Raw genomic sequence first — 15,182 nt, 5'->3', positions numbered from 1 at the left:
AGGTTAAGTTTGAACGAAAAGTCAGCAGACCGCCGTCACGAATCGTCGCAATGCCTGGCGTACCGCGACACTAATGCCCCGCTTCAGGCGCTACTCTTGCCCCATTAAGACATGTTTTTAAAAATTAAATATTTCATAAAATATTGCGTTTAATGAAATTTTGAAAAAAGCCTTTTCATCGGGAAGACATGACTGTTCTTATGAAAAAAAAGGGGTAGCATAAAAATCATTATCAAAAAAGATACAGAAGTGTGAAATAAGAAATTTTTGTAATAATTTTAGCGTATTTTTGTTTCGAGTTAAAATTAATAAAATAAACGTTTTTTCGCGTCGTTTTTGCATGCAATCGATAGTTACAAGTATATTTCAACAATAAGTGGGGAAAAAATTTATTTAAAAAATCATTATCATTGAAAAAAACAAGAAGTCGTATTACCCCGCAAGTTACACTTGCCCCGCTCTCCCGTATATATATAATCCATTATTACCTTTCGCTGTCGGTACAATAATGACTGTGTTTGAACATTTTTTAGTTTTTAATAATGTTTCCGCTCGAAGAGGTAACTTTTCTTTGACTTGATCGTGAAGTAAATGCAACAATTCGGTTATTACTGAATTTCTCAAAGTAAATATGTTGTTCATTGCCCACATCTGAAGCTTTTCTTTGAGAGTCGAATTTTCAGAATAATTTTCCAAGTGCATCTGTATATAAATAAAAAAATTTACATTCATTTGCTATCAGAAATGTATAAAAAAAGCTAAAAAATTAACCTCATTGTTGCTTTTTGATGACTCATCTTCTTCATTTAAACTTGAAGTTTGACTACTTGACGAATCAAATGTAGTTGTTGAGCCTGCTGATTCGGAGCTTTCAACTCGGTCGTCATGTGCTTCTATATTTTCATGTTGATTATCCAAGATTTCTTCGGGCAGTTCATGTTGTAGTGGTGGCTCAAAAACACACGGCTCGGTAAACTTATTGCACGCAACTACTTCCTTCGATTCTTCACTACACAACGAACTATTTGTACTTGAGCACTTTTTTCTTTTTAAAGCTCTAAATTTTTTTACGTGATAGTAACTTGTGAACATTTTTTTTACTCAAGAGAAACTATCACTTTAACAAATTCTACAATGGGTTATGTTTATAAGTGTCATAGGATGCACGTGTTGTTTTGTTAACGAGAAACCCGAAGTTTGACGATAAAAAACTGGTAAACGATGTTGGTCGAGTAATTGTCAGTCATCATTGGCCCGTACTTTCATACCGATTTGGGAACAATACGTTGGGAATACTGGCATATTGTTGTATGGCGTCAGGTTTGAACCGATATCGGACCAGTCGGTCAATACTGAATATTCTCACATGGGTCAAGTGGCCCCGCACGGCCAGATATTGATCTCGTGGCTGCTGCGAAGAACCGCCGATCTAAATCTGACCGATAGCGAGGGATCTACTCCTCTGCACCTCATTTGCATGAGAAATGTCGACCAAGCGGACCTCGCCAGGATATTCTTCGGGATCAGCGACGAAAGAAATCAGATAGTGCAGGTCGACGCGAAGGACAGGAAGGGCCGGACACCGCTGCAATGGGCCGTGGCGCAGCTCATGCCGAACACGATCGACGTTCTCTTGGATCGCGGCGCTGATCTGTCCAGTTTCGTTTTTCCGTCTCGCATCAAGTATCGCGGCGAGGAGACGAACACTCTGATGCCGTCGGAATTTGACAATTATATGTTGAAACTAGCGTCCGGTGCTATGGCCGTTGTCGAGCGACTGGCGAAAAGAGGATACGAGATCGGTCGAGTCGAAGCCACGACGATCATGAGACATTTCGCAGATTTCCAACTTTTCCAGCAGCCATGGATGTGGAATTTGGGACAATGTTGGTTGTACGACGAGGAGTTCGTGAGCGAGATGAAGGAGATCATGGTGATTCCGAATCTGTCGTTCTACGACTTGTTGCGGTTGTCTCCCGAAGAGGCGGAAAATCGAGTCACGTACATGAACTATTACGAGTTCCGGAAGCCCTACGAAAGTAGCGTGATCTCATCGAGGCATTATTATGACACTACTTGTATTCCGCTTCTGTGCGAGAAACTGGCAAGAGGCTTTTTTCGACGGTGGGCGCTGGATCCTTTCTGGCAATTGATACACCAACGACTGCCACTTGAGATTTGTGAAATGATCCTCGAGAACCTAAATAACCGAGATTTATATCATATTTGTCTGGCGGCTGCAGACAAAAAGTAGCTATGACAATTGTGGCACTTTGTTAATTGATGTTGTGAATTTTCTATATTAATAAAGTGAATAAATCTAAAAAAATTAATCTCGATTTTCATATTTATAAACACACGAAATTCATTTGATGTAAAAGATCTTAAGTTATGTGTTCACTACCTCATGTATTCTAAAAGTGTATAATAATTGTTCGATATTACAATTCGAATGCATACGAATTTTACTGACTTAACTCCGCGAGCGCGCAAAAATATGTAAACGCATAAAAAAATAAGAGCTATTTACAAACATTTTGTTACAAGCATGAATCAATTGAAAAAATTCCGATGAATTTGAAAAAATTTTACAAAATGTTCGTAAAGCTTTCGTTACATTGTGTTGTAAGGTTCGCATCGATCTTAATTGAGACGGCTGAGCAAGTGGAGTCATAAATAAGATTCTTTTATGCGAATGATAACTTTACACGATCTAACGAGATTATCATTTTGCTTTTCGTAACGTGTAGCGAAATATTAGTTCCCATGAATGTTTAAAATCACACGCAGAATTATTGAATCATTATTTTTCAGACTTTTTTCAGACACATATGATATACATAATATATTGATCCCTATTACTCTGAACTTTCACTTTCTAATTGTTACAGTACTCCAGATGTAACATGATTCATATGATGAGCTACATACAGTGGAGGCCGTTTATAACGGGGTCGGATATAGCGAGAGATTTTAGACATTTGGTTGGTTCCAATGCTTTAAGTATAGGAAATTTGATCGATATAACGAGTTCAATATAACGAGAAGTCGGGTATAACGAGCAAAAATTAGGAAAAATTTGGGAAAAATTGACGTTTATAACGAGAAATCGCATGTTTACTCTCGTAGCTAGATACTCGTTCGCAAACTTAATAACACAGAATTATGTACAAAAAGCTTACTTTAAGCAAGTTAAATGATCAGTTTTACAGTTGCTTTCGTAGGGGAAACGTATATCTCGTACTTTTCTTTTCGTAAAATTTTAATCTAAAAAAAAGGAAGACATTGTCAATGAGCGATAAGTATTCTATCATTCAAATTGGTAAATCTCATACCGAAGATTGCATTACTTATGATCGACCGTCCTCAACTGTTTCGACGATTTGAAAAAATCGTGAGAGTATGATAAAATCAAGAATTTCTAATTTTCATTTAAAACAAAAATCAGTAAAGCAAGTACAAACTAAAATTTTGAGTTTCATGAACAACATTTTTCTGTAATTTTTATAACTAATACAATTAATTTATGTTATTATCTATGATATTATAGTAGTATTATTATTCATACCAATGTAAATAAATAATCAATACATATAATAATCTCATCTTAACTGATAAATAAATGAAACTGGTAAATAAAAAAAATTATTGTGATTAATGCTCATGTCGGCTATAACGAGGACCGGATATAACGAGAACTTTTCGATGGTCCCTTGAATCTCGTTATAACCGGCCTCCAATGTATATACTACACAACGATGAATAAAGTATTTCATCATTACTCGTCTATACGTTATAAATTTAACAGTTTTTAATTTTTCACATACGATAAATCACCAAAAATTACGTTAAGTACACATTGACTCGTCGAGTAGTTACGCTTCTATAAAGGATTGAGTTAGCGAGGTCAAATCAATAGTGATTCGAATTAATAAAATAATAATAAAGTATAAGTAATAATAAAATAATACCTGAACTACTTCCACACGCACGCTCACAATGATTACAATAATTGATCGCTCACTCCTCGATGATGAAAAAAGTTTCGCGTCAAATCCACTTGTTGCTGTCACTTATTTGCAAAGATTTTTAACGTCGACCCTTAAATACAACGTGAAAATTCGCTCACAACTGTAATGGATCAAATGCCGTGTAATTAAATCGACTGCTTTTCAAACCACCAATGTACAGGGAGTCTGGCAAGTTGACTGGTTCTAAATCGGCGCTGCTGATACGCCGGATAAACAGAAAACTCAAAAGTATAAAAGTTGCTTCAGAATAATAACACTTGCGCAGTTTACACTATTCAAAAATGTTTTGAGCGCAGATTATACTTTTTGAAAAATCTTCCCAGCAGAAAAATTATAACAAGCACAAATTACACTTTTTAAAAAATTCGAAGTGTACTCCGATATGAAATTTCACGAGCGACCGTTTCTCGACTGTTCGCTCAAAAACATAAAATAAAGTACGCAAGTATCACTCTATTATACTTTAACATTTTTGGGTTTTCAGCGCAGTGCACTTCGCATCCAAACAAAGTTTTTTCAAATCCTCAAACTAAAAAAAGTCCAAAAAAGTTTTCCTTTACGATGGATATAGTATGAACAAATCAAGTGCATTAATTTGTTTAGTTTATCATATGCGCGACAGTTTCGATCTTGCGTAAAAAATTCGCACCGAGTACTGAGCCAGCCGGCGACCAGCGCGAGCCTAGGATTCATTACGAATTTTAGTATCGGTCACGGGTTAACCGTTACAACTAAATAATTATACAATAATAAAGATATTAATGATAATATTAAAAAAAATGAAAATAAATTTGTTTTTACAAGACAGACGATTCTTTTCCGTTTTGACTACTAGTAATAGTGTATTTATAACAAAACACAATTCTACGAACGATGGAACAACAATGTTTATTTGAGCTTTGCAGGTTGAAGCAAGAATTTAGAGCGTTGTTGTCCCTTTGGTACTTTAAAACTGCTAGTGACTTTAGAAAATATTTGACACATGCAAGTCGATTGATTTTTACCTGCTTTTTCCAGTAGTGATCATAGTTTTTCTCAAAACTTATTTTTCATGCTAAACATTTTCTATGCTCAAAATATGACGATCGAAAAAATATCCATTCAAGAATTTAATGTTAGAATATATCAATATTCAATTTTGAAGTGAGCAAATGCATTTCAATTTCATAAGCTGCATTGAAAACTGCAGTCTTTGCCTGAGTGTGGGCAAGCGAGCGAGTTATAAATTCATGCCACGAGACCTGATCTGCTACTCTAAATTTCGACTGTTAATTCCATCCTGAAAAAAATCGTACGGGTAAATCAAACAAAATTGGATCGCTGAATTAGCAAAAGATATCTTGCTGACACAGAAAAATTGTCATTCTATATTTGCAACATTTGCTGATATAGATATTTACTTTTCCTGGATCTAACTATAATTATTTTTCCAATCCATGCATTGCGGAAAAAGTGTGTATAAGCCGTGTAGCTGGCTGTAATGCTGAAACTTGAGCTGTTCCAAGAAGAAAAAAAAGCAGCGAATGCAGGTGCGTAATTCAGGAAAGATTAGAAAGTTAAAGTCAACTGAAGTAGAGGCGTGATCTATACGAAGTTATGTACTGCTTTTACCATTAACTCATATGCATACATACTATTGACCCCTATTACGCTGAACTTTTACTTATTAATTGTTACAGTACATTAGATGTAACACGATTCGTTTCCTAAGAGAAAACGAAAATGCAGCGTTGCGAGGGACACCTGTTTGTATAAAATACGCGACAATAATAACAATAATATACAGACTAGCGTAGGCAAAGCCCCTAATTCGCTATGTTTACGTTTTCTATTGGGAAAACGAATCGTTTTACATATACAGTAAATATCGCTCGCAGTTAATTGTATCTTCTACAGCTACGGCCTCGCGGGTTTTTTACTCTCTAGTGTAGATCGCAGTGCACGAAGAGTCAGTACACGTTACGACGCTGCCGTGTGAACATCGAGGCATATCTCGTCAACAACGGGTGTAATTATTTTTAGTAAAAAAATTAAATTATCGCCATTTTAAATTACACAAGTGACAATTGTGCGTGATCATTCAGAGCAATGTCCACGAGCTTGGAACGACTGAGGAGCTTACGAGAAAGTGTCCATTGGAAAGTCCAGGAGGAGCGAGTTACATTTCTTCGTCGACTTTGCGACTTGATCAGAAATTGGGAAGGTCAATTTCCGAATCTCGTAGACATTTTTCGTCGCGAAGAAATCGAGTATCTTCTGATGGATTCCGTAAAATTCTCGTATTCGGTCGTCGGTCGGCCGGAAAAGCTAATCATCGAGTTCGTGGCTCGCAGCGGCTACAGGGACGAGCCCAAAGTCGACGAGAACGGCGAGCCGGTCTTGCGTCGCGCCACACCGATACATTACGCGGCTCGTCGCACTCCCTTCGGCTGGGAATCCATGGTGCCCGAGCTCTTTAAAATTTACCACAGATTCGACGTGAATCACATGGACGACGAGGGCTTCACGCATTTGCACGCGGCCTGCAAGGCGGGATGTCGCGACGTCGTCCAGAGATTCCTCCTGGAGCTCGGCCGGTCGGTCGTCGATCGGGATCTCGATCGGCTCACGGCGGACAGAGGCGATTCGCCGCTGCACTTGGCTCTGTGGCACGACAGACGAGACGTAGCCGAGTTGCTGCTCCGAGCCGGCGCCGACGCGAACTCGGGAACGAAATTGACCCCTCTGCAGCTCGTCTGTCGGAGACCCCGAGACGACGACGGCTCGCTCGAGTCGTTTCTCGAGACGTGCGACGCTCTGCGGCGAACGTTGCGGATCGACGCCCCGGACCCCGAGGGCTGGACGGCGCTGCAGTGCGCCCTGACTCGCGGCCACAAGAACAACAGCGCGACGCTGCTGAGACGAGGCGCCGATCCGTGCTCGGCCAACGACGAGGGGTCGACTTGTCTGCACGTCCTTTGCAAGAGCAGCGTGCACGACGGCGACCTGGTGGAGATATTTTTCCGGACCTGCGACGAGCTTCGGCGGACCGTGAGGATCGACGCACTGGACAAGTTGGCCAGGACACCTCTTCAGTGGGCCGTGGCGAGGTGCAAGCCGCTGGCGGTCGACGTGCTCTTGGATCGTGGCGCGGACCTGTCCAGCTTCGTTTTCCCCGACTCGAGTTATTTCGGCGGGGTAACGCGCTGTCTGCACTTGGGCAAAAGGCACAATTTCAAGCTGAGAGCGGCCTCCGGGGCTCTGGCCACCGTCGCGAGTCTCGAGAAGAGAGGATACGAGCTGGAGCGCCGAGACGCCCTCGAGATCGCGCGACTCTTCGTCGAGCGCGAACTGCTCGAGACATCCTGGGATCTCCGTAAGAAGCCGCGCTACGACGACGAGAAGCTGCTGACCAGAGCGAGAGAGATAACGGTGGTTCCGGGCCTGTCGCTCCGTGACCTGATGCTACTTCGACCCGGCGAGGCGGCGAAACGACTCGCGTACATGGATTACTTCGAGTTCGCGAGCTCGACAGAATTCCTCGAGACTCTCACGATATTCGAGGTGGCTTCTTGTGCCGTGCATCTGTGCGAGAAACTGGCGAGAGGTTTTTTCCTGCGCTGGGCAATGGATCCTTTCTGGGAGCTGGTGCACGGACGACTGCCGATCGAGATTTGCGATATGATCCTCCAGCAGCTGAAGAACAGAGATTTATGTAATATTTGCTTGGCGGCAACGGCTAATAATTCGTGATGCATTCGTGTTTCCGTTTTGATCGAATAAATAATTAAAAAAAAATTCTTTTCGATTCATTTATTGATATGCACACCGATCTTTCGAACCGACGAGTCTCGAAAATTGTCTACGTACACATCAAGAACATAAAAATTAAAAAAAGCGTATGCTACGGTGCAATAAAAAGTTCCAAAAAAATCAAACACCTGAAAACATTAGGATTTTCGAATTTTTCTGAGATTACTTATGAGATTGATAAAAATCATAAAAATTTTCAAGAGATGTACTACTTTTACTAGAAAATCAAGTAATATTTGCTGCATATTATTTTAAAATTATGTACACAATGCTTCAAGCTTTTTTATGATTATGGTTGCGTTAAAAATTGAAAAAATAAACATTGATATTCACGTGCTTGCTCTATGTTATTATTTCACCGAAATACCCATCAAATCTTCGCATTCGAATCATACGAAAGCAAGCAAGGAAGGATAATAGGTCAATGTAAAAAAATATCCGTCAGTTTTCGTTCGTTTCGCCGATCTACGGAATAAAGTTCTCGAAACAAATACACAATCTTGAAGGTCTCGAAATTCCAGATATCAAGCTTTCGACTCACGTAGTCGATGTACCATCGCGTAAGAACGTGTGTACAGGCAAATGCCGTCGAAGAGCTGGACACAGTCGATTTGCAGAATCGAATTCTCTCCGACGCACTAGAATGTGCTTCTTCGCGCAAAGTGTATTGTTTTTACAAATATGCGTAAATAGAAATTGCTAATTTTTTTTTGTTTTCGTGTCATCATAAAGAAATGGAGTGTTCGAGTTGGTGGCAGGCATTTACGAAGCAGATCGATTCAAGTGCGTTTTATATTTACTCGAATAATCTAAAGATTTAAAAAATCGCTATTTTCTATAAAAGTGCAATTGCTTGAAAATCTTTGTGTAAATGATTGGGGTCAAGTATTATTTTACATTGCATAAATCGTTACATAAATCCTTTTGAATCAAAGTGTCAAATTCATTAATAAAAAAAAATTATCCACAACAAAGGAGTAAATTTTCGTGAATGAGCTAACTTAAACCAGCAACGATGACTTGGCTCGACTCATTAATGATTCTTAGTACGTAGTGCTTCGTGATTCGCTTGAAAATCACCTCATTTTAGATCACAGCATTTATCCAATGCAAAAAGTATCATCTACGCGAATGGTCAGTCAGTATACTTCCTGAAAAATCATTGTTTTTTTTTTCGTTGTCTCAGCCACCGTACTCGCTGCATCGATTCTCGTACTGGCGAGCTTGTGGATCGTCCAACTGCTGCTCGGTTGCAGCGAAAAGAGAAGAAACTTGATACGTTTGGCATCGAAGCTACCGGGCCCACCGACGATTCCCCTCATCGGCAACGCCTTGCACTTTGCCTGCAGACCCGATGGTAAGAATTTTGTCTCGGAGTTGACTCGTGCCACAAAAATTACGATTGATTAATTATTCGACGTTGACAGAGACTTTGGATAAGGTACGAGAGTTGGCGAAAAATTACGATACTCCGCTGCGGTTCTGGCTTGGCCCCAAGCTGTTCGTCGTGCTTACCGAACCTCGAGATTACGAGGTAATTTTTTTTGTAGATTTCTATCACTGATTATTCACTTGTGGCACACGTGCAAACACAGTAATCGAATTTCTACGTAGGTCATTCTAGGATGTTCGAAAGCGTCTTACAAAGATCCCGTGTACAGATTCATGGAGTCCTTCGTTGGGCAAGGACTCGTCAGTGGATCTGGTAAGTAATTTTGTTAGCATATTTGCTATAGTATAGCCGATGATTTCGTTTTTCAGGACCGGTGCACAGGCAGCACAGAAAAGTCATTATGCCGATGTTGAACAGCAAAACTTTGAGCGAGTACCTGAAGTACATCAATTGCCATGGTCAAAAGATCGTTCGACTTCTCGAGAAAAGAGTCAACGGCGGTGAATTCGACGTTCAACCGATCATCGCCCGTTGCACCTTCGATATCATGTTTGGAAAGTATAATATGAAGATCGAAGCTGCATCTCGATCGATAAAAATTTAGAACTTATAATAAATTTTTATTAATGCAGACACGATTTTGGGTGTAGAAGCTAATCTGAAAAAAGAAGATTACGAAGATCTGGTATACTGGACCGAAACGTAATACAGCAGGAAAATTTAACAAAGCAACAACGTAACAAATTTGTTTCAGTTCGATTCATCTCGTAATTTTTTTGCAGTATCTACGAACTGATCCACACGCGAATGATGAAAGTGTGGCTGCACCCGGATTGGATATTTCGTTGGACCGATACGGCCAAAAGACTGGAGCAGGGTAAAAAAGTCATTCACACCTTCATCGAATCGGTAACTGTCATCGATGATAAAAAAAATAAAATTTTCACCGCTTACACAAAATTATCATGCACACACAGGCAATAGCTCAGAAGTGGAAAGAGCACAAGAGCGTGGACAAACCGAGCAGATCGATTCTGCTCGAGCAATTGATCGATCACGTGGCCAGAACCGATCTCATGACGGACGAGCAGCTTCGCGACGAAACTTACACTATGTTCACGGCGGTAAGTCGAATGATTTTGTAAAATATTTCGAGCGAAGACTTGATATACGTATTATACGAGTTTTATAACAGGCACAAGACACGACGACGGTGATATGCTCGTTCGCCATTCTGCACTTGGCAATGAACCAAAATATTCAGGTAATTGTTTAACTCGTTCGTATGTATGGAAAGAAAAAAAAATAATATATAAATCCATCTCGCTCGGCAGAGTACTTTAATAAAATAGTTGCGAGTGACTCGAGTAACTGCGTGATTTATGCCTGCCGAGCTAATTTATATATAATATCGTTGTGTGCTCCCTTTTTCTATGGTATGATGATTGGAGCTATAGTGTGCTATTTTTAGAAAAATCATAAATAACGTCGATGGCTTTTAATGCTAGAAAAAAAAATTAACGATAATGACTCAGGATAAAGTACGCGAAGAAATGGAAAGAGTCGTCGGAACCGCAAGCAGTATCGAAATGGAACATTTGAACGAGCTCTCGTACACGGAGATGGTGATCAAGGAGACCATGAGATTGTATCCGATCGCGCCGTTGATGGTGCGTCAAGCTCGTGGCGACATAAGTCTCGGTAAGCAAAATCGTCAAGTTTTTTTTCACAATTTTTAAAATATCTTTTTGTCTCGATGCGTGTAGAAACTTGCACAATACCCGAGGGCTGCTCGATCCTCATGGTGCCCTTCGTGACTCACAGAAGTGCAAAGTACTGGCAACAACCGGACGATTTCCTACCCGAACGATTTGCGCCAGAAAACTCGAGCGATCGACACGCCTTCGCCTACGTGCCTTTCAGCGCCGGGATCAGAGGATGCATTGGTGCGAAAGCACACCGACTTATTTCACATTCACCGATTAACTCGTTCATTTTTATAAACAGGTCAAAAATTTGCCATGATGCTATTGAAAACGATCATCGGCCACGTCGTGCGAAGCTATCGTTTGACCAGCAGCAAGACGATGGACGATATTCGACTGAAAATGGACATATCGGTGCGCTCGAAGGACGGTTACGGCGTATCGATCGAACGACTGCGAGCGAATTGACATTTGGAGGAAAAAATTGAAAATTTCTCCTTGTGTACTTGTAGTTTTTTTTATTTAATAAATTCTTCAACTGAATAATATTCTTAAACATAAAAACGTTTATTTTTCTTTCGAATAAATAATACTATATAGTATACGCTTAGAAAAAGAAATTATAAATAAATAAACAATATAGTCGATGAAGTATTTTTTTGTTTGTTTGTATTATACGACAGTAGCAATGAATATATGTCTCTTTAAGTTACTTTTTAAAGTATACAAATGTTTAAAAATGCCTTTTCATTTATACTCTACATTTTACATAATAATAACACCTTACACGATCCTTGTCAAAAAGATGTATAATATATATTTATATGTGTGTATTGGTGTGTGCTTTTCTTCGTGACTGTATTTTTTTTTTTTTGTTTACAATCACACGCACGTACACACCACAGATGTTTCTTAATGAAAAATAGTGCAACTTTTTCATTTTTTCTCGATCCTGATGATGTTTACAATATATATTTATACTTGTTCAGTTACATTTTATAAATAATTTTTCCTCAATCATGCGAAAGAAAAATCATACACGAGGAAAAATCAAGTTTGCACATTGGCGCGTGTGCATTACGTACATTACGTGGTCGCTTCTTCCCTTGTTTTTTTTTTTTTTTAGTTTTTTTTTCAATTTCTTTTGTTGAAATGATGTCCTAAATAACTATCTACAAGTCTTATGTGGTGGAATATATAAATCTTATATCGACAAGTTCGTTCTTATAATTTTGTTTTCAGTATTACTTATAGATTATAAATTTATAGTACAAAAACAAACGATAAAACAATATCATTAATGTAGGACTCGAGTATTGTATATATAGAGACAAGTGAGGATGGGGTAGGTACAATATAAAGCGTAACCTTAACTTCAATTAAAGTTTTATACAATCATTAGGATTCGTTGAAAAATAATCAATCAATCATCGAAATTGATAATAAAATCAAGTCATACAGTTACATCACAGAGGATTATTTTATATTTTACTTCAATTTGTTTTTTTCATTATTTGCTTCAATTTTCCCAACTCGCACTTTTTAACTATATCACTTGCGCTCTGACTTCATTATTATTTTTTTTCCTCAGAGGCTTTTGTTATTATTGCGTTGCTTTGTTGTTTTCTTTCCATTATTATTTTTATGATTTTCATCATAGTCGCGAAGTAATGATTTAACAAATAAAAAGCTTACAAAATGTTTGCCAGTATATCGATTTCGTGTTTATTTATTAATTAATTTTTTTCTGCTCATGCTTGGCGATTCTCTCATCGACACCATATGCACACATCATTTATGTATACAAAATACAAATGCATTCTTCAGCTGTTTTTTCACTCTTTCATCGTCTCTCAATTTTTTTTCTAGGTATGCACAAGTTTAAAAAAAAACACTAAAAAATGTCTCAGCTTTTTGAACATACTTCTTTATCGTGTATATGGTATCTTGCGTGTATGCACATTACAATCATGCGTCGTACTTTTTTTCAAGAGTATGTATCGGCATATACAATTTGATATTTTAAGTTTTCAGTATGTTTTTTTTTTTCGTTATTTAGGGAACTTGAACGTGCTCCAGACATTTCATCAGCGTTCACACAATGAAAGTCTCTAATTCTGGATCTTATAAGCTACCACGTAGGAATAAAAAGAAAATTATTCGTTTAGACTAGTATTTTTTATTTTTTGTATGTATTTTCCATTTTTCAAGTTCAATGTTATAAGGGCTCGCCCAGAAATTTCGTTAAAAAAATTTTTCTCTGTTTCATCCTATATCTCGAAGTTACACAAATAAAATACCCTTTTGATCGACATTTTTACTCACGTACCCAAGAGCTTTATGGTCAATCGTAAAAAAGTGCGCTTTGACAAATCAAAATGTATCATAGCATTGTGTTTTCAAGTCTTTTATAGTTTGCATACGAATCATGGTGAAAAAAGTTTTGCTTTCAAAAGAAACGACGAATTGAATATTTCGGTAAAAATCTTAACATCTGGTCGTATTATAATAATTCTCATTTTTAATAGCGCATAAAATAGTCGCATTCCAAGGCAATACAATTGATTCTGTTTTGTTTTCTTTTACCTAACGAGAAAGCTACAAAGTTTTTATGCAACATTAGTTACTTCAACTGATATTTTGTAAATCAAACTGTGGTGTTGATTTAACGTGAAAAATCGACGATTAAATGACCGAAAAACACAGCTGATCATTGTACAGCAGGTTGCGTTAAAAATTGAGGGGAGCCTGAAATTCATATTAAGGTTTCCTATAAAAAAGGAAGCTCAGGTTTGTATATCAGGTCAATTAGCTGCACGCGTTCCTTAATTCTAATACCAAGTTTTTTTTCTTTGTAAAAATTGTATACAGTCTTTAAATGCAACAGCTGACAAAATTCAATCCGATGTATTCTTTTTTATTAGACATTAAAATGGATAGGTAAAGTTCTTTGTTCTCGATTATTAAATGGCAGTCAGTTTAGTTTTCATTAAATTCAACTATACAGTAATCTTAAGTATGAAATTCCTCCGTGCGACATACATTGACACACCACGGCTTAGGAACTTTTTTAACAACTTTTTCTCAAGTTTTTTTTTATTTTTTTTCGTTTTCTTATTTCTGTCGGTTAATATTTCAACTTAGATTTATACTTTTTTAATCAGACGAACTTTAAATTTAAAACCGTTTTTAGTTCATTTAATCCCTGTATACTGTAATTTTGTGAGCTTTGAAGTTTATTCAGTACGGTAAAATGTCATTACTTGATTACAACTTTCTTGTTCAGTCGTTTCTTTGTTTTTTTTTCATTATAAAGCTCGTTTAAAATGTTTACAATCTAGAGTGACATATAAATATTGTGATCACGACGCTAATAATTTGTATGGTATCGATAATTCTTTTTTTCCTAATGTGAACAACGTAATACCTAATCCTCGATAGAAATTAAAACTAGCTATTAATCAGTTTACGATGAAGTCTGCATTATTTTTACACATCAATAAAAACATGTCTTGAATATGACGTCCAACTACTGCTTTCAAATGAGAGAAAAACTAACTTTTTTTACTCATACATGTTATCATGTTGGATTAGCTAGCAACGCATTCAACGATTTCTTCACTGTCTGATAAAAATGATATTTTTCTGAATTAGAAATCGAAAAAACAGTTTTTGTGTGCCAGCCAATCTTAATATTTAACATCATTTTTTTCATATATAAATAAAAATAAAGCACAAAAGTGAGGTATGAAAAGCTGTATATTTTATAAACTTTACAAACGTGTGGGTAAAATTTTTTTTGTAAATACGGTTTTTTTTACAAAAAATATAAATTATCATACATAAGCAATACCCGATTTTGGTATTATTATTCAAACAAAAACAAAATAATTTTTACTGTATAAGTAAGCTCCCATCATTAGAAAATAATTTGCTCAAATCATTACAAGCCTTCGATCGATTTTTGCCTTACAAAAAGGAAAATGATAATAAAAACTATTTTTAAAAATACAAATCGTCTTTACACTACTTAAATGTATTAGTTTAGCAGAAAATATATATCAGTCATCATTCGCCATAACTGCGTGTTTTATGGGTTCTTTCATTCAAGGGTTATACAGAAACAAAAATGAGCAGTTTCGTACGAATTTTTACATATTCGCCACAACTGCATGCGAGGTCATCTGTGTGTTTATTTCTATACAATTAAATAGAATGAAGCCTGCTATACTTAAATAAAAAACTTATTTTTCTAGTGTG

At 37.4% G+C, this 15,182-nt stretch overlaps 1 protein-coding gene across 2 annotated transcripts; it reads left to right on the top strand.

Annotated features, from left to right (window-relative positions):
• Positions 1–8,467: 8,467 nt before the first annotated feature.
• Positions 8,468–11,463, top strand: LOC106649330 (cytochrome P450 4C1-like). Of its 2 annotated transcripts, none has more exons than XM_023462201.1 (12): positions 8,468–8,606; positions 9,010–9,180; positions 9,251–9,357; positions 9,438–9,528; positions 9,585–9,770; positions 9,849–9,918; positions 9,999–10,125; positions 10,194–10,340; positions 10,412–10,480; positions 10,752–10,917; positions 10,983–11,162; positions 11,224–11,463. In XM_023462201.1, the coding sequence occupies exons 1-12, from the start codon at positions 8,558–8,560 to the stop codon at positions 11,388–11,390; spliced, it is 1,530 nt and encodes a 509-aa protein (XP_023317969.1). In that variant the 5' UTR covers positions 8,468–8,557; the 3' UTR covers positions 11,391–11,463. The 2 variants fall into 2 exon arrangements, with proteins under 2 accessions (XP_023317969.1, XP_023317970.1); XM_023462202.1 differs by lacking the exon at positions 8,468–8,606 and adding an exon at positions 8,788–8,869.
• The last annotated feature ends 3,719 nt before the right edge of the window (positions 11,464–15,182 follow it).

The sequence above is a fragment of the Trichogramma pretiosum genome, unplaced genomic scaffold, assembly GCF_000599845.2.
Source record: "Trichogramma pretiosum strain Unisexual culture from Peru unplaced genomic scaffold, Tpre_2.0 scaffold9, whole genome shotgun sequence".
Classification (NCBI taxonomy): Eukaryota; Metazoa; Arthropoda; class Insecta; order Hymenoptera; family Trichogrammatidae; genus Trichogramma; species Trichogramma pretiosum.
The sequence above is the reverse complement of the archived record's forward strand: the minus strand, read 5'-3'. Positions and strand labels throughout refer to the sequence as shown.

Excerpts from the sequence above, each read along its gene's own strand:
- LOC106649330 (XM_023462201.1), top strand. The coding sequence starts at position 8,558 with ATGGAGTGTTCGAGTTGGTGGCAGGCATTTACGAAGCAGATCGATTCA. Across the intron at positions 9,181-9,250 it reads CTTTGCCTGCAGACCCGATG|AGACTTTGGATAAGGTACGA; the intron begins GTAAGAATTTTG and ends CGACGTTGACAG. Across the intron at positions 9,529-9,584 it reads AGGACTCGTCAGTGGATCTG|GACCGGTGCACAGGCAGCAC; the intron begins GTAAGTAATTTT and ends TTCGTTTTTCAG.